The sequence below is a fragment of the Haliotis asinina genome, chromosome 12, assembly GCF_037392515.1.
Source record: "Haliotis asinina isolate JCU_RB_2024 chromosome 12, JCU_Hal_asi_v2, whole genome shotgun sequence".
In the NCBI taxonomy this organism is placed as follows: Eukaryota; Metazoa; Mollusca; class Gastropoda; order Lepetellida; family Haliotidae; genus Haliotis; species Haliotis asinina.
In genome coordinates this window covers 50372501-50393401 of record NC_090291.1, presented here as the reverse complement: position 1 = coordinate 50393401, position 20901 = coordinate 50372501, and the positions used below count along the sequence as shown (strand labels likewise).

The 20901-nt window shown below is 39.9% G+C and overlaps 1 protein-coding gene across 2 annotated transcripts in view; it reads left to right on the top strand.

The window, feature by feature from the left end:
* Positions 1–15104, top strand: part of LOC137258875 (WD repeat-containing protein 97-like) — a 44616-nt gene extending 29512 nt beyond the window's left edge. For both annotated transcript variants that reach the window (XM_067796571.1, XM_067796570.1), the window contains 12 exons: positions 517–669; positions 1166–1238; positions 1594–1826; positions 2816–3076; positions 5334–5648; positions 6281–6609; positions 7044–7193; positions 7854–7980; positions 8894–8981; positions 10323–10518; positions 11829–11905; positions 12543–15104. In XM_067796571.1, coding sequence (XP_067652672.1) covers positions 517–669; positions 1166–1238; positions 1594–1826; positions 2816–3076; positions 5334–5648; positions 6281–6609; positions 7044–7193; positions 7854–7980; positions 8894–8981; positions 10323–10518; positions 11829–11905; positions 12543–12787 — 2247 coding nt within the window. In that variant the 3' untranslated portion in view covers positions 12788–15104. The remainder of the gene's footprint in view (positions 1–516; positions 670–1165; positions 1239–1593; positions 1827–2815; positions 3077–5333; positions 5649–6280; positions 6610–7043; positions 7194–7853; positions 7981–8893; positions 8982–10322; positions 10519–11828; positions 11906–12542) is intronic.
* The last annotated feature ends 5797 nt before the right edge of the window (positions 15105–20901 follow it).

Genomic DNA, 20901 nt, shown 5'->3' with positions numbered 1-20901 from the left:
TTGATAATCAGTGATAACACACGATCTGGGGGATGGTTAACCAAGTTGATAAAGTATTCACTTATTATCACTTATTATCACTTATTATCACTTATTATCTCATTGATTACCGACATGGGAGCTATGGGTACTACAACTCATTTCTGTCACAAACACTGATTTTATTGAAACATTTGACAAGGGCAAAGTGCAATCATAGACACATGTTTGATGGAATGTGTGCATACTAATTTGGCACAAAACAGATGATGCCAAACCAATTAACATTAGTCAGGCAAGTCATCAACCTATGATTATCCGGGTTTGAATTGATCTGGACTTACCCGTGCTTGTCATGAGAGGCGACTAACAGGATCAGGTGGTCAGGCTCACTGATTTGGTTGACATATACCCCAGTTGCACAGAATGATGATCTTGATGTTGATCACTGGATCCTCTGGTCCAGACTGGATTATTTGATCATCATCAACACTAGCGTTGCCATCTTTACCATGAATGTTCTTTACTGTGCACCAGGCATTTGCTGAGCTAGAGGCTCGGGAGAAGGAACTGCTTCGTATCCGTGATGGCGAGCTGAAGGCCAAGGTGAAGCCCATGACAACTAAGGAGACCAAGTCAGAAGCCTTCCTCAACTACATGAAGATGTTCTATGACAAGCCCAAGATCAAGGTGAGTTCAATATACCATGATTCATTCACTCGCTCAATGCTCAAATCATCTTGTGAGGAACATACGGAATCCTTCTGTATTCACACTACAAATTGCTTGGAAACATTTTGCACAATGCCCTCCAAACTGACAGCAACAGTGGGGTAGCCCAGTAGTGAAAGCACTCACTAGTTTGGCAAAGGGTCTGGTTTTAATTCCCCACATGTGTGATGCACATGTGGGCTGCCATGGTATTCTCTGGATTAGTGTCAAATGTGAAACTTCACTCTGTTGTTCCATTACTAAAATCATATGGACTGTCCTGTGTCTCCCACCTTTGCCAGTTGGCGGTGGGGTAGCCTTGTGGTTAAGCGTTTGCTTGTCACACCGATGACCCAGGTTTGATTCCACAAATAGGCACAGTGTGTGAGGCCTATTTGTGGTTCCCCTGTCACAATATTGCAGGAATTCACTCAAAGCAGCATAAATCCTAACTCACTCACTCACTCACTCACAGTTTCCAGATGATGATCCCTTCCCAGAGGACACAGTCATGCGGAAACTTGATGGGACAGATGGGCGTACTGAAGGTATGGAAATAGCTATGTGCCGTCCTGGAATGTAACAAGACTCTTTGACTTTTTTATTAAAATCCTGTTTCAAAACACAAAAACACTACAATGAGGACTAGGCCTCGAGGGAAAATAATGTGGTTCAGGGACTGTAAGGCAGACAGTCAGGCTGCCAGCATGTCATCACACCCAAATATCATGGATTGTTTTTGATAGCATCAATCACAGGATTATCTGGTTCAGACTCTTATGTAAATGCCAATAATGCCAACCTAATATAGGTGTGTATATATGTGTATTGCTAAACAACAAGCAAAACCATACCATGTCAAGTCATAACTCAGACAACTCCTGTCATGTTTGTTTTCTTTAGAGGATTACCAGGGAGTTTCCGAGCCAGCTGGGTTCTTCCCCGCTCGTCCCCCCACACCAGCCAAGGGCCTCAAACCAGCCTACCCCATCAACCACAGTGGCTTCATCCCCAACTCTGTGTTGGTGAAGCTGTTGTGGCCGCCACCCCGTCCGGTCAACCTGGAAAGACAAAGCACATATGCACCCCCTTCTCTCACAGCTGACCAGCTGGATCAGATCAACAAGTTGAAGAAGGTATGTGTACGTCTGTGGCAGAGTGGAACCTATTGTACGTCTGAAGGCAGCGTTGACTTACATCATAAATATACTATCGTCTATACAAATGTATTGAATACAACAAAAATTTATAGTCATAAGTTAACACTGTCTTTAAAGGTCACATGCAGCCAAAAAATCAAACATAATCAAAACACAGTCATCACTTATTCATGATAAATAAAACATATAATCGCAAATCTCAGTATAAGTGTCAGTAAACCAGACAGAGTCTGCTTATCACAATCAACATGTTTTGTTTTCTTATGTAACCAATACATTATTTACTTGTTTGTGTACACCACCAAGATTAGATTACTGCTCACAACCTCATACTCCAGACAGGCATACTCACTTTCAAGCTAAACAAACCGCAAACTCTGATTTCGCGGGATTTTTTTCATCATGTTTTTTTTCAACTTCATAGATTGAATTGCATACCGCAAAGGTATCAGAATCTGCAAAGTTGTGTTTTACATTGCATTTGACCTTTAAGGTATTTGGATGTGTCTCATTTTATAAGATTACTTGGCTTGGAATGGCATGAAACATCTACGACACTGCATGCCTTGATTTAGTGCTTTTCTTTTTTACTTGCACTGGTGCAGCCCAGTGTTACAATGTGGAAGGTGCAAGTCTTTTTTTTTAAGAAATGAATCAGCAACAAAAGCCAATATTTTCGTATTTTCATAAGTATGCCTACTCATTTCTTCTAAAGTCTGAATAGTGGCACCGAACATTGCTATTTATAGACACATATCACCTATGACAGCTCTTGTAAGCAGGGATAGCTGATCCCGGCTAACAAACTGTTTTACCCATAACATTTTTGTGATGAGATGCATGTATACGTGTTGACCCCGATACATCTGAGTAGAAATTTAATTAAAGTCTTCCCCTACAGATGTGGCATATCTGTTGCAACAGCATTTGTGATGTGATAATGAATGAATTGTTTGTATCACCAGGACAACAGGCCAGCCTCTGGAGTTTTGAGGTCGGTCACCTTTGCTACTGGTGAAGATGGCGATACTGTGAGAGTGTTTGACTGGGGTGATGATGATGAAGATGAGGATGGACTGAAAACACCGACCAGTCCTCAACCAGGTGAGACAGGTTCCCGTCGCACATCGGTCAAGTCTCCGGAAATACCCAAACTGGTGGAGGGCAAGTCGTCATCTCTCATGTCAAAAATGCAGAACATCATGGCACGGCCCCCAACTCCACAGGTATGTTATACTCACCTAGTTGCCATGGTTTCCATGATCAAACTGATGATTTACAGTGTCAATGATATAAGTGTCAATGATACAATACACTGAATGCATGGGAACTCACTGTGAAGTAGGTGAAAAGGTGACGTGTTAATTGTTGTCAAGGGATGTGTTGTTCTGAGTCACAGCTGCTTTCAACTTTCAAGGTCTTGAGAACTGCGATGTGGAGATAGTCGCAGTAGATTTAATTATGTGTAATAAAAGGAATAATCACCTAGGAACTGGGAATGATGTATTTTCTGTCCATCAGAGATTAATAACATAGGCTCCTAGATCTATGCTCGTGATGTATGACATTAGTTCCCTTTAGGAGTATGAACTATTCTTCATAGCCCATCATGGGGAGGTGGGGTGGCCCAGTGGTAAAAGCATTCACTCATCACACGAAAAAAAAACAGATTCCATTCCGCACATGGGTACAATGTGTGAAACCTGTTTCTGGTGTCCCCCGCTGTGATATTGCTGGAATAAAGCTAAAAGCGACGTAAGATCAAAAACACTTATTCACTCACAGCCCATCAGTTATTTCCATACTCAGTGAGATTAGAGCCTCCCACCTACTGTTTGTGGGCTACAATCTCACATCACTAGTAGCCTGTTAGGGTTGTTTGAAGGATAAGACATTTGGAAACAGTTATCAAATCTTTGGTATTAGCTCCTGTAGAATTAACTTTAAATAGATTATTTACATTATTGTCTTTGGTTACAGTAAAACATCAGTGAATAAGGTAAACTCTCCTAAACTATGGTTGAAATGCCACCTGACATTATCTAAATCACCGCCTCATTGAAATATCATAAAACAGGGAGCACATGCCTACATTCACTTCCGAACACATTTGTTGACATCAAAGTGTTTGTTTCAGTGTCAGGAACAGTATGACTTCCTGTTTTTGGCTTGGTATTTTTAGAACCTTTCAACAAGGTCAAAAGATTTATTATGTACATTTCCTGTTATAATGATCACACACGATATCTTCAGAAATTGCTATTAGAGTTTAATTGTTGTCATAAAATTTTTAATATACAAACTGGTGCAATATTCCCAGTCATACCCGAATTGGTCACTGATTCTGAAAAAGATTATTTATGATGTGTCTGGGTACTTAGCATTTCAAGATTTTTTCAAGATTCTTTATTCAGTATCAAATTCAAAGGCCTCCATCCCTGAGTAATTGTATATATATAATGTGTGTCTAGTCAAGTCACAATGTATATCATGAACATTTGTAATGGTTGAGCTTCCCATCACCAGAAAGAAGTGTTGGTAAAACTGCCAGTTGTCTCCCTTAACTGTCCACATGCAGCTGTTTGATTAGTGTGGACGTTAGAATATACAGTGTTAAAGATGAACACTTAGCATTATCATTATACTAATTATAAGTTGCCTCTGCAAACACAGACATGAATATCCGAGTGTCAATACTCTCATTGTTTAACTGAGGACATCTGGTGACCTTGACTACTGTCTTGGATATTCCAGGGGAGACAGACATGTGGCAAAAGCCGTTGATACTCCACAGTGAGCAAGTTTAGTTTTACCGATAGTCAGCCACACTCCAGTTATTTGTGTGTGGTCTGTAAATAATAGAGTCAATCCAGTGATCAATAGCATGAGCATTGATCGGGAACTGATGACATGTTCATGAACCTGACCACCCAGGTCATCACCTGATGAAGGAGTAAGCATTAACTCCGAAACGTTGTGTTCTCTCATAAAGAAGTTGATATCCAAAAAAAAAAAAAAAAAAAAAAAAAAAATCTTCATTCTTATGTATTTACACTTCTAAATGACATTCAAAGACCTGACCACCCAGTACCATTAGTATTTTTTACAGTGAATGAAACATGGACTTTACGACAATCGTGGGTTGCTGAACACCAATTCTACCCAGGATCCTGAGAGAATAACATAGTTGTTTATGTAGAAATAATTCACAGTGTACAGCTGAATGGTTTATATATTTGAAGTATTTTCAACAGATAATCATCATCATTTAATGTTCAAATGCAACATATGACCACTTTCTAAATGGCATCGTGTAATCATCATTTAATGTTGGTTGAATATGACAAATCCCTAAATAAAACAGTAATAATGGTTCTTCAAATTACTTGCTTTGTTTTTATAAGCTTGGTTGGGCAAAATCTTTTGACTTAGTATGCATAGAGTGTGGCTATTTTCAGCCAAGATTCTCATATATGTTGCTAGGAAGAGGAAGAACCCTTCACCCCGAAGATGCTGTCACAGAAGTCAGCATCACCCTACCAGGACCAGGAGAGTCCAGAATCTACTGGTCAGCCGACATCACCTCCACTTCCAACACCACCCAAGAGAGAAATCAAACCTCTCCAGCCAATCAGGAAGCTAGTGTCAAGGCCAAGAGTGCCGTTACCCTCACCGTCTCCATCCCCAGAAATCCCCACCCCTACTCCACCACCTCCACCTACACCATTGCCAAACTTCATCAAACAGTTCATCGGTACCGAGTGGTTTGAGAAGTACTTTCCTAACTGCAATGAGAAAGTAAGTATTTGTGTGATATGATTTAAGGCTGTTTGGTGCTATGTCAGTGTTTCAGAAATTTTACCAAGGTACCTTTCTGTGGACCATAGCTGGGCGTTTTGGTTTCAGGACAATTCTCTTTTTTACAGTGAATGAAACATGGACTTTACACTGATATGTTTAACCTCAGTGTTATGATTTGGAGTAATAATGTACTAAAGAAATTAATTATAAAGACTTTAGTATCAAGAATCCTTTAGGGCTATTTTTTTGGTAGTGCAGACAAACTCATAATTTGTGAAGAAAGTCTATAAAAGTATTTGTGATATCTTACTTCTTTTGTTTGGTATAATATCGGATTCAATTGTTAATTGTGATGAGTAAAGATGTTCTGAAGTCCTACCACTTCCAGTGTTTGATGTACTGCAAATCTAGCACATAAAGACTTCAGAGGAACTAGAAAAAATAGTCTATTTCCATCTTGAGCATCCCGACACAATGAAGGTGACTGCTGATTTGATTAAAAGGTTGTTAAACGTGTTGACCCTAAACTATTCCTTCACTCAAGACAAAGTTTCTTCTCAAATTGCTACCAGATTCAACTAAAATTGCTAAAAGAACAAATCTGATCGTTTTAATGTGTTTCCAACCAGACTATGCCCAAACCATGGACCTCAGACACCTTGGCGAACATGGTGTTGAAGCTGATCCGGATAGCCGAGACTCAGCACAAGACAGCAGTGGTGGAGGCGTTGACCCTTCTGTTCACCCAGGAGAGTCTTACAGGGGCTGTCACCGTGCAGGTCCAGAAGGCCATCTACTCAGCTCTCAACCACCACAGCAATCCTCCCACCTGTGCTGTGGAGGACGAGAAGGCCTTCATCCTCAGCAGTATCAGGTGTCTTCAGGTTCTGGCAGTCAAAGACATTGACTTTGTGGTGGAGATGATGGTGCAGTTCCTAGATGGAGACCGGGAAGTCAGGTAAGTCCTTTTTGTTTTGTTTTTCTCTCAGGTCAGGTAAGTCTGGATGTGAGATGCAGTTGGGTTAGGGTGGATGTTTGTCTGAGGAAGAAAGACACTGCTTGATTATCTCCATTATTTCAGTGGCTGTCATATGTTCGTGTGAAGCAGAAAAACACTGCTTGATCATTTATTTCCATTATTTAGAGGCTGCTGTAGGTTCATATTCATACTGATTTAGCATGGTAAAATTACAAGGATTAGCACTGATGATCTCAAGTCTTTGCTAAAGTATGAGCTCCTTTATGATGTTTATGTGGCTAAGATCACTTAGTGGGACCTGACTCAGAGTCAACAGCAACAACAACAGCAGTGTAATGTCATCATCATAGTTCAGACCCCATTACCCACTGTCAGGTACTTGACTTACCATGTCTGTATGGATTACACTGCAGATCCAGCATCATGGACACCCTTTTTGGGTGTGGTCTCCAGGACCCTCATCGCAACTTCCAGAAGGAGCTGGACTCTTGGGACATCTGGAACCTGGACGACAGTGACCGCAAGATGGAGCTGCGGAGGATGTGTCAGCAGTGGCTGAACAGGTGGGTGACCGCTACCACTTGACATAGCCAGTAGTGGCTGAACAGGTGGGTGAACGTTACCACTTGACAGAACAAGTAGTGGCAGAACAGGTGGGTGAACGTTACCACTTGACAGAACAAGTAGTGGCTGAACAGGTGGGTGAACGTTACCACTTGACAGAACCAGTAGTGGCTGAACAGGTGGAACAGGTGGGTGAACTTGGCACAACAGGTAGATGACCATTAATACAAGATATATCCAGCACACATTTCCTATCTGTACAGTGTATGTCATCCTTGAAGCCAACTCAGTGATGACTGGATGGCAGTGATGGCCGTGCCTGGGACTTTACAAATCAGGAAGTGCTTTGAGTGAGTGAGTGAGTTTAGTTTTACGCCGCTTTTTAGCAATATTCCAGCAATATCTGGGTGTGGGAAACCAGAAAATGGGCTCCACACATTGTACCCATGTGGGGAATCGAACCCGTGTCTTCGGCATGACAAGCGAACGCTTTAACCATTAGGCTACCCCACCGCCCCCGGAAGTGCTTTGAAAGATAAATGAATAATATATTCTTACTTCTGTTTCTTAGCCAATCAAGGTAGGGATTAACCATACACACACAGACACACACTCACAAACACTTCTTAGGCTGTCATGTGAACATTTCCTGTATTCAGATGGATGACCTCCTACAAGCTTCACATCGAGGATACAATTGACAGGATGAAGAAGGGTCAGAATGTCCATGGGAAGATGACTCGGGGTCAGATACAGAAACAGCAAGGGAAACTCGGATCCAGTGCTGTAAGTACAGTTTACTGAACCACCACTACAACACTTCTCCTCTCCTCCCTAACACTACCCTTCTCTACCAATATATTCCTTCCATGTACCTCATACCAATGTTTTACTCATGATTTAAAGTGTCCACTGATACCCGGAAAGGGTAGTTAATGACTCAGACTCGGGTACTCTCCTCACTACCTGGATCTGTTATAATCGATCATTTGACTAATAGATTAAACAATGTAATATCTTAATCTAAGATGATTGAAAGGTTGTATAGTCTTTGAAGATTTAGACATAATTTACAGTCTCCTGTTTGAATATAATGCATGTTTAAGATATTGATAAACTCAGAATTTTGGCCTCTAAAGTGTAGAATATTTTGCCATTTCTTACAAATTTGATGTCAGGAATAAACATAATGGGTATCAGGGTGGGGTACCTGGGTAGAAAATATGAACCTGTCCTAGCACTAGTGTCAATCCTATTGCAGAGTTATGTCCCTTTGATGAACCGCCGTTATGCTTCTTGCATAGGTCAACAGTAGTAGTAACAAACATGAGTGATAACTGAAATATTTTAGAGGTTTACAATTCTGTACTTTGATTTACAGTTTCAAACAATGATTTATATAAGCAATATTTTTCGAAATACACCTTGGTGAATCATGGTGTTTCCAGTGATAACAGCATAAACTGGAAAAACCATTTTGGTTGTCACCATTCCATCATGATAAAGGACGTTGAAAATCAAGGGGCTCATGATATTTATGGAAGAATAAGCGATGCAGAATCGCTACCACTAATACCTTCAAAGTAGGTGGAATAGTTAAACTGAGGGATGACTGTCTGTTTGTTGTCAGCACAGCATGTTTACACTAATAAACTCAAACCATATTTAAGTTTGATGTTACTCCTATGTATATTGCCAGGGTGGTGATGTATCAGATGACCAGACAACCCTCACTACACTTCCAGATGGGGTACAATTTGTCCCTACGGCGTCACGCAGTATGACAAGTAAGTTGAGTGGTAAACCGAGAGAGTGAGTTGATTGACGCCGCACTATAGCGGAGAGATGACAGGAGAATAGCGGAGAGATGACAGGAGTCAAATGATACACTATCATTACAAATATTGATACACTATCATTACAGATATTGATACACTATCATTACAAATATTGATACACTATCATTACAGATATTGATACACTATCATTACAGATATTGATACACTATCATTACAAATATTGATACACTATCATTACAGATATTGATACACTATCATTACAGATATTGATACACTATCATTACAGATATTGATACACTATCATTACAGATATTGATACACTATCATTACAGATATTGATACACTATCATTACAGATATTGATACACTATCATTACAGATATTGATACACTATCATTACAGATATTGATACACTATCATTACAGATATTGATACACTATCATTACAGATATTGATACACTATCATTACAGATATTGATACACTATCATTACAGATATTATGTAATGATTATCATACATCAGTAAAGTATGTGTATTTGACTCAGTTTATCAAGAAGTCGCACAGTCAGTACTGTACTTTTACGGAAAGTTAACACAAGCTGTCATCGTTGACATTCTAAAGATTTTAAGGTGGTTTTCATAAAAAAACATGAACAAGATACTCTGATTCGTCTTCAAGGTTAATATATAAACATTTTAACAGTTTGTATGTTTTTTTGTGGTTATTATACTGTTGACTGTTTTCCGACTCAAAACATTGCTTGCATGCATGGCCCTCAAACTTGTGCTCACGATATGCCACATAAAACCCATTTATATTTATCAAAGAATATATTTCATGTTTTGTTTCTTTTGTCTATTTATGTGTGAAGCCCATTTCTGGTGTTCCCTGACCTGTGAAGATCCAGACTAGAATAGGTCTTCAGCAACCCATGCTTGCCATAAAAGGTGACAATGCTTGGCGCAAGAGGCAGCTAACGGGATCGGGTGGTCAGGCTAACTGACTTGGTTGACACATGTCATCAGTTCCCAACTGCACAGGTAGATGCTTTTGTTGTTGATCACTGGATTATCTGGTTCAGACTCGATTATTTACAGACTGCCGGCATATAGCTGGAATATTGCTGAGTGCAGCATGAAACCAAACTCACTCATTGACTCTGGTGTCCCTGCTGTGATATTGCTGGAATATAGGTTTTGGACACATGGATTGTGTGGTCAGCCTCTATATCAATCACTGGATTGTCTGGTCCAGGCAGGCCTCTCTCTTACATCTGGAACATTGCTGAGTGGGACACTAAACATCAAGTAAACAAAGTGTATATTTCAGTAACCTATGACAAGATGCCAGACCAGGCTGTGGTGGAGGCAGTCACCTACCTGGACGCTGTCGGCTACTTCTGTGAAATGATGGTGGAAAAGGAGATCGAGGCACTGAAGAAAGGAAGGTCTCGCCCACAAGGCCCCAAGCAAGATAAACCTGGGCCTCCCAAAAACACAGTGCTGGTACTGCCAAAACTACCTCAGTAAGTTTTTCAAGGACAATCCTTGTATATTCTTAGGAAATATTTCATTCACGCTGAATGAGTCCTTGGTTTATTCTCAGCAAACTTGGTTTACTCTCAATCTGGTTTATTCTCAGCAAACTACTCATTCATCTTCTGGACCTTTTTTGTTCATGAGCATGTATTTCTTGGTTCGTCCTGAGGACTAAATTGGTTAAATATAGAAGACTTTGGTTCATATTAATTTGACACTGATTCTTCCTCAGGGAGTCCTCTAGTTCTTTTTCATCATGAAGTGTATCTAGTTGATCACATTAGGAATCCCCAGTTGATATTGCCTCAGAACCAGTGTGTCCTTAGATTATCAGTAGGGCTCTGTGGTTCATTCTCAGCCCCTGCTTTATGTTCATTAGACATTTGGTCATGCTCAGTAGATCTTGGTTTATCATGGGAGTACACCATAGATTATTCTCAGGAGACCAAGTGTTATTATCACGGATCCTTGATTCATCCTCAAGAAGTCCTAGGTTTATTCTCAGGCTATGATTGTTAGAGATTCTCTGTTTCATCATCATGAATCTCTGGTTCGACCTGCGTGGTCCACCATTCACCATGAAGGAGCCCCAGGTTCATTCTCAGAGAATGAGAATAGTTCATCATCAGAGAATCCCTGTTTCATGATCAGAAATCTCTTGTTTAACCTCCATTGTCCATCATTCTCCATGAGGGAGTCCTTGGTTCATTCTCAAGGAGTCCCAGGTTTGTGCTCACAAATCTTTGGTTCAGTCTCAGAAGTCTTCGACTTCCTAACCAGGGAGTCATTGTGTTGGGCTTGTGGGTTCCCATATTTACCAGGGGATACCTGGATCGAGAGTTCCTGCTTCATCCTCTGGAAACCATTATTTCATGATAGTGAGTGTTTGGCTGATCCTCAAGGAACCCTAGCTTCACAATCAGACTTGGTTCAATGTCAGGAGTCTTTGGTTAATTGCCAAGAGTCTTTTGATCATCCTTAGACTGACTTTAGTTCTTTGTCCATACCTTGATCCATCATCAAGGAGACATTTGTCCTCCTTAGTCAGCTAGTCATGTGTCACTTTCAGAAGTTTTCAAAAGTTTGATCATTAACACTTTGCAGAATTAATAACAACACTTTGGCTAAAGTGTGATACACACGACATATCACACATGGTAGAGATGTGTTTCCATGGCAATACGTATATGAGAGAGAGTCATAGATTTGATAATGTCAGTATACCACCATCCACACAATAGATACAGGTAATAATAAATTAATGTTTCTCACAGTCCTTCATCTCCTCTGTCCACAGTAAAGGAGCGCTGGTCCGACTTGGGGAGACACACACCAGTGTGTGCAGGAGGAGTAGAGATAAACCCATCACCATTGGTCTGTGGCCCACATTAATATTATACTTTACTTACATAACAAACTGCCTTTGTGTTTTGAAATATCTGTCTCTCTGTCTGACTGTCTGTCTGTCTGTCTGTTGAGGATGAGTGGATGGAAGAATGTGGTTTTGTGTGTGTGGATGGATGGATGGATATTGTAGATGCATGGACAATAACTATCCAAAATACCATGGATTCTTCCATATCAATACAGATCACAAAATTTGAATAATTTTAATTGAATGTCTTCTTATGTGAAGTACCAGGGTGTGTTTGTGGTCATGTGGCTGGGGTGTTAATTCAACCAGCCTAGAACACTGTCATCTTTGGGGTTATTAATTAAATAATTATTCCATTTCTGCTTTTATTAACGGAAATATTGCTCAAGCAAGTTACAGAGGGCTGTTTTCTGTGTGTGTGAAGTTTTTACTGCTGGCTTATTAATGAGAACTGACCTCAACATATCTGAATATGAAAAATGGTGTGCACACTTTCCGTAAATACCCACTATACCAGTAATATAAATGCAAAAAGATTTGAAGTGATTTCTTAAATGTGAATGATTTAACCACCTGCTTACAGTGACACATCATTAACTGTGCATGACTTGAAAGAATTTGACATACTATCTTCAGATTTCCACTGTCCCCCTCTGGGTGGCCGCAGTCGACCACTGGTGACAGGGGAGATAACTACGTTTGTGCCAAGTATCAACCTGCCGATGAAGACCTTATACATGAACCCATTCGCAAACAAACTGGACGAGTTCGATGCCCGCTTCCAGGAACCAGTGCTCATCACCCTCAAGTCGTCCCAGAAATTCTTTGTTCCAGCTCAGTCATACATACCAATGGAACACGTTGTGGCACCAAGTAGCTGAATCAGTGTAGAACTCTCCTGAGTCCACAGACAATAACAGAAAACAACTCACATATTTTGTACTTAGGTATATGAAAGCAAATATTTATGTAACAGAAATCTAGATTCATATTTGAACATATCAATGTCATTCAGGTTGAATTATTAGGAAAAGAATGATTATGAAATCATCAGGAAATACACATATTCAAGAATATTCCTAAACTGCATGTCCTCGTCCATGCTTATTGTAAAAGTATAACTAACAGTGATATCAAAGATTAGATCCAGGAACATACATTTCTTGTTAAAACATTCATTCAGCTTTGGGTTATCATTAAACCATTGTTATAAATCACAAATATCTTAGCCTTTCTTCATATCAGAAACCTGTTTAAAAGTCATTTTTATATAAAACTAACTTGTATGTAGGAGTAGAGTTAAATTTATTACTTAAGTTCTGGTTGATACCGAAAACTGGTTCTGTGCAGTGTATGTCCAGTTGTAGATATGTCTGTAGTGATCATTGTTAATCTAAAGGAAACTGTTTTGCTCTTTTTTAATTGTGGGACCACTTTGTCAAAATCCATGTGATTAAGGTTAAGAGAAAACATTCACGAATTTACCTGCTCAAAACTCAAATTTTTAATGAAGTAACAAGATTTCCTTTTAATCACAGTGTCTACAAATACAATGTTTATCATGATTACATACAGCTGAAATCATATTAGGGAATAGTTTGGGTTGACATGATTCAGTCCGTTTCTGATCTGAATTTTTGTAAATATGAATTGTACATTTTTATGGGTACTACCCTGAAATGAAAAATCTCTTGATAGACTGCTAATGTGTGAGTTTCATGTTTGAAGACCATCTGGATTGTCATGTACTACATACAAGTGTAGTAGAACCCTCTGAGGCCAAGACTTGGGGACAATGGGTTGTTGACAGGAACAGGCAATATCAAACAACAGTTCCAGGAAGTATCTGACCACAATCTCAGAGTGATTCCTTAACTGACCTGTGACCAGCTGGATCCACACTTGTCTTGACTAAGGAATTCTTGTCCATTGTATATATGTATCTGTATTAATTCCTATTATTGTATATATTTACAACCTTGAAGATGTTTAAGAAAACCTGATTCCTACATGCTGCTATATTTGATCTGTCTTACCATGAGAGATTATTGTAAGTATTGACGAATTAGGTGTCTTCTAACTTCTTTTGAGAAGTATATGAAGACACTTCTTATAGAATCACTTCAAAATGGGTTGACTGTATGAAGCAGTTTTCTCTCAACATAATGTTGTTACATCATTAATAATATTTTGGAATCTGTTTTGGAAGATGACATAGCCTGAAAGTATCCTGCACAGACACTTTATATTTTTAAGTACAAGTTTTAGGTAGACATGAGGTGTCAAGGTAATGCAAAATATTTTTATAATTTTTGAATATTTTTTCACGGTTGAAAGATTACCAAAATATATCACATTTGCATTGTCCATCTCATCATATACACTTCTCACATACGTTCAGTGTGAAGGACCTGTTGTGTAAGCTGCCATGAACTTACTGTTGATGTCCTTTAAAGCTGGGATGGGTAATCCAGATACCCGAGATAGGTGGGTCATGAGTTGCACCCGGGTACCCATCTCCATACCCAGACCTACAATGATCATGTGACTAATATAGGTTAAACAATGTACTGTGTTATTCATTAAAGGGTTGGATTGTCTTTGAAGATTTACATATGACTGACATATCATACGTGGTTAAGATATCGAAAAACTTGAAACTTTAGCCTCCAAACTGATGAATATATTGCCATTTCTTGTAAATTTGATTCAGGAGTTAAAATAATGGTTATCCGGATAGGGTAGGGTAATAGGAGATGTGGGGTACTCGGGTAGAATATTTGGACCATGCCAGCCCTAGTGTTTCATGTAAAGGTTTCCTCACCTTCACCTTGTAATCATCGTCATGTACAGGCCTAATGCTGAGATGTGACATATTGTGTATATTCCACACAGCTGACAGATGTAATTGCAAGCATGTATTATGTTGTTTATGGTCATGTTTGCGGAAAATATACACAGGAGTCAAAGTTGAGGAAGTACTTTTTTCAAATATTTTTTAAGTGGAATTGATGTCCTCCAAATGAACCAAATTTATTGGTGGTAAAGTCTGGTGTGTTTCTTTATATAAATATATTTTGTTATCAGGCCATCAATTGTGTTATCATACTGCTGATTACTGACTGATAATATCAACTGCTTATGTCTAAGTGTGATAAAATGCCCTTTACGTTAATAAACTGTCATGTTTGCTCCCCAGATGGTTTTGAGTTTATTCCGTAGACTCCATTATCAGGCAGTCAATGGTCTTAGAAGTCACCGGGAAAGGTCGTTCCCTCATTCTAAACTATAATTTCTTCATAACCAGAATTTGAAACATCGGCTTGTCCACTGTGACCAGTCATATAGCAGGGTGAGTGAGTGAGTATGGTTTTTGACACTTTAAGCAACAATACCGCAATATCGTGGAACACCAGAAATGACCTTCACAGGTTGTACCTATGCGGAGAATTGAACCCGAGTGTTCAGCATCAGGAATGGACAGGGTATCCCCCATATGTCAGAATGCCAAGTACATTTTCATGATGCATTAAGAAAACTTCATATGATTGTTGGACTGCATGTAACTTGATAAGGCCCGAATGGTTTTATATAACATAAACAGACACCTGAACGGGGTAGCAAATTTAATGTAATACAATGCTTACGAACACAGTCCTCTAACACTTGATTGTCTTGAATACTAAACTTGTTTCTGCTTTAAATGTTGAGTCTGAAACATCCACCAGGTTGTGTTGTATTACAGCCCAGAGGCCTCGCAAGCACCCACCTCTGTCATCTATATTTAACGGTTTATCATCGTAATCTCTGCTCCCAGCCACTTGACGATCGGCTGTTCAACGTCAAGTGCACTTAAACACTGGAAGTTCTGAAGTCGGGAGAGGGTAAGCACTTTCAAAGTATTATCTTCGCACATACGGAAGCCCGGTCATCAACGGCCCCATATAAATCCATGTGGGGCCCTCAAAAGTAGTTCTGGGGAGGTGATTTACAAGAGAGTAGGAGCAAGTCCAAGACACAGGTCAGACGTTACAACAAGACTAATTTCCAGGCCAGGTACTTTGGTAGCCCGGACCTAAAGCGAGTTGACTTTCAAACCATCTCTCTGACAGCAAAAGCATGGACACAAACCACGTCGCATCGGAAACACAAGGCTGTGGCTTCTTATCTCTGGTATTTCTCATTCCCAAGAAGGTTTCAACAGAACTCAAAATGTGATCATCGATATCTGAAGATCTTCAACCGAGGATAACCACTAAAGTTTCAGATGGAGTCCATACAGGCTCTACGATCTCCATAGATCTACCCGACGCTTATCCACGCGTACTTATGAATCCAGGCTCTTAGAGATATTGATGCATTGTTGTCAACGAGATCTTATTCCTGTTTCCAGACGTCCAGTTCGGAAAATCAGTGCTTACAAACGATGGCAACTGGCGTGTTTTTCATGTACAATGCATCAGAATTCATGGATGTCTCGCAGATTTCCTTTCCCCAAATGTTAATGTAGATGACACACTATATCTGACGGATTTCTTTAGGAATGTCGATCCCTTGAGCATTCAGGGGGAAACACCAAACTTCAACCTAAGAAAATATAAAAGTTACTGTATATAGGTGACAGTGGACACTTTTCTCACAGGACATTGGTCAAGGTACCCTAGATCCACCGAGCCAGTATGGGATTCAGCAATTAGGTGTTAGAGGACCACATTTGATATTTGAAGTATCACCAGCAATGATTATGTATTTAGAAGACAAACTGTATCAGAGAGATTGGGGGTACTAATTTCGGTTCCTAGTGAATACAGGGGGAGGGGGGGGGAATTTTCAAAAGACATATTTAGAACATACTACTTCTGACACTTGAGTTAGAGGACCTTCCATCCTTCCCTAGTTATGCCAGACTACCTTCAGGTATATCAGGACAAATCATGAGGTTCCGCGAAGATAACTCCAACAGGTAGCACCATACAAATTGATGGATGTTTGATTTCTAATTTATTTAAACTCAGTGCATCACAAACAAGTTTCAAGAAGTAGGACAATTAAGTGTTCTTACAGGTAGCATTATTAGAATGATTATCATTGTTGATGCAAAATTGTTGGTGGAATCGATAAAATAGCTGATGACAAAATATTTTGGAAAGGACACACTCATTCACACTAGATGGCAAAAACTCTCACAGACAAAATAATCTAAAACAAAAGCAAAAGGGCAATTAACATGGCACTATTACACAACATTAAATATCAAGGTACACATCAATTACACGACATTAAATATCAAGATACAAAGTAAAATGGGATTCTCATCAATCTCCGTCATCATAACATGCATGCATCAGAAATCTGAATGCGCTCGCACGGCTGGGATGCTAATTTATATCAAACTAATATAATGAGGAATATTTCTGAATAACGGCATTTGATTGGCATCAACTATTCAGTTTCTCTGCTTGTCTATTGTAATTCACGATGTATAGAAACAAAGTTTATGTCCGTCATGCTTACAAATAGTTGCTCTGTCTCATGCAGGCTCTCAAAGCTGTGGAGTAGTCTAATGATTAAAGCGTCCGTTCGACACGCTGAAGACTTGGTTCGGTTCCTCATATTTGTACAATGCGTGAAGCCCATCCTGGTGTTCTCCACTGCTATATATTGCCCAAAGCGGCGTAAAATCATACTCTTTCCCCCACCCTCTCTCCCTCACTCTTTGTCATCCGTCTTCAGAAGAAGGATAAATGTGTAAAATATAGAGAAAAAAACAAACAAAACCCCAACCACAACAAAAATAGTTTCGGGCCGCTATCACATAAAAGCGGTATAAAAACATACTCTCTCACTCATGCCTGGCTCAGTTCCGCTTGCTGGCAAATCGTCTTCTTGGGTTGCAGTGTTTGAATGTCAGGTTAAACGCCACAGCTTCGAACTGTTCATACAAGAGTCTCACTGTATTCAACAGACCATCGACCAATATAAATCATCCAAAAAAATGAAAACAGAACATTGAAGTACGAATATTGAACGTTGACATGTTCACTCACAAAACTGACGTCTGATATATATGTTGCCTCCACTGGGATTAGGGTTCTTGTATAAACACCCGAACCCATTGTTGCACACGTCCACCCATTTCGCACAAAGACGAAACGTAAAAGCGACCCATGTTTATACACGCACCAAAAGGTCGCCTTCCTGCGAAGACACCAGTTGAAGACACCCGCGACGATGTCCCCCGAGAGATCATCAAGTCACCATCCGAGGGAATTAGCAGTCGGACATATTCTTCCTGCATACATTTATCTTGCCGGAAAAGTAGTAGCTTACCCCGTACGATGAAGGCCTTCAGTAAGGGACGATCTCCGCGACTTCAGAGGCTTGTTAGCCACGGCAGACAATACGACAGCACTATGACGACGTGGTCTTTGGTGCTGGCCATAATTACTGACAACAATGAAGTTGGCAGGAGAAAGCTTCCTCACTCCTCCTGGTTTACGTTTTTCAGTGTTGGAGCTCTTCTCGACCTCAAGGACATTGTCTTTCCTTCCTCGCCTATTCGTCCTCTTCTTAGTTTTAACTTCCGTTACATTTTCGGAAGACTCACTGAAATGGACACCACAGTAAAGATCCATCACGGTCAGTCCTTGGTATTCCCCCATGTTTCATTGAGGAGCAGAAAGTGAAGTCTTGCCAGGTCCTTATCTTGGAGCGTTGTGGCGCCTCCTACTGCGCTGTTGTCGCATTGCAGTCACTGTGGTAACTGAAGCAAGTGACACTTAGTCACCGTTAGTGTGTCGTCTAGCATTGGCGTCATCAGATGACACTTGTCTGATGAAAGAGTACGGATATACTCTGTTGTGAGTCTCATTAATATCAGTATAGATTGTTATACTGTTGTCAACGGGAACGAGGAACAACAGGCCAGACTTATATTTACATGTAACAGGAATTAACAAAAACAGCAGGGTCACCAGAGGCTTAACTCACTTGTAGTACAAAAAAGCATGTGCTTACGCACATGGAAATTGAATAAAATGAGATATATTGATGTTCTCGTAAAACGTTTCTCTATGTTATTGGAGACAGTCGTGGAAAACGATTCTATCCAATCACGCGATGATTAGTACAATTTAGCTTGTGTCAGACCAAACACTTACGCCGTATTGTCAAGTTGTTAACATCCATTTGTATAAAAATACAAGTATTTTAAAAATAATTGACGTTTGGGAAACTGCAAATGAGATTATATTATCAATCATTTGGCCTCTTTCGAAAATTATGTGTAAAAAGTTTAAACGTGAGAACTGCTAACTGATTCTTATTTGTTGTTGTTGTTTAACTGCATTCAAAAACAGAGGTTCCATCTGCTAATTCAACCATAACGAATTCCAATAAATGTTCTTCGTCCTCTGTCGAGGAGTGAGTGAGTGAATGAGTTTAGTTTTACGCTGCACTCTGCAATATTCCAGACATATAGTGGCTGTCTGTAAATCCAGACAATCCAATGATCAACAGCATCGATCAACCAAGTCAGCGAGCCTGACAACCCGATCCCTTTAGTCGCCTCTTACGACAAGTATAGTTGCCCTTGACAGCAAGCATGAGTTGCTGAAGGCCTATTCTACCCCGGACCTTCACTTGGATAATAGAACAATTATAAGTTACGGCTTCCGAGGGGGAAGGGGGAAGCGGGGTACGTCTTGTGGTGGAATTGAGTGTGTTATTCCATGATTTCACAATGTTGTCGTTTGGATGATATACGAAGAGGTCACTATATGCTTTGACAAGGGTACATTATAAGCTGGAAGTGACGTGTGCCAAGTGTCCGCACATACATGTCTATCTCAGAGAATATCATGGATGTTGAATACTACAGGTTTGGCCATTACATTCAAATATCAACATGTCACTCGTGCAGCAAAACGCTTTAGCTTGTGTAATGTAGTATGTTTTTTGAGATTAATAGCTTTCCTTCATTATCTCAAAAACAATCGTAATTCAGGATACTCATACCCTTCGTATCCAACACCTACCACATGGAAAATTAGAAGCTGATAGTCGCCCTGATCACATCCCGGTGCATTTCAGAGAACTCAAAACGAATCTCAAATAATTCACATTTTACCTTACTGTTCTGCTCACATTGCAATTCAGTGTTATCTGTTTCCAGTTCACATATGCTGAATTTGCACATGGTACAATGTTTAAAGCAAATAATATTTTTTGGCGAATAATGTGCACGTGCAATTCAACAAAATCACGATATCCGTAATATCCCACGCACATCAATCTAAAGGATATCTGGAGTGATTTAGACAACACGTGACACATGAAGAATAGGCCTTCTGCACCCATGCTTGCCATAAAAGGCGACTATGCTTGTCGTAACAGGAGACTTACGGGATCGGGTGGTCAGTTTAACTGACTTGGTTGACACATGTCATCGGTTCCCAATTGCGCAGATCGATACTAATGCTCTTGATCACTGGATTGTCTGGCCCACTTACAGACCGCCGCAATATACTTGGAATATTGAAGATGTTATGGTTAAAAATTTGCCATGACAAAAGGTATACGAAATCCTCTTAGAACCAGCAAAATATAACACAGACAAGTCTAATCTACTCAATATTATGTATTGACCAAAGAGCAAGATACAATGATTCATAATAGAGGTTTTGAACCTAGTACAATGCAAATGAGACAACTCTTAAGTAATGGGCCACAGATATAATATCAAATCACCAAACTCTTGGTTTTCAGTGAGAAACAGTTCTAAATCGATCGTGAATTTAGATCAAGTTTGTGTGTGTATGGATGTGTGTGCGTGCGTGCGTGCGTGCGTGCATGCTTCCCGTCAACACAACAACCAGCCTCTATATACACTTTATATGCACAGTAACTGATTCTTGAGCATTCCCGCGATGCATGGAACCTTCGCGGTCGACTTCGAGTTTACCAACAGTCAAAACAAACACCCATCGGAAGAGTG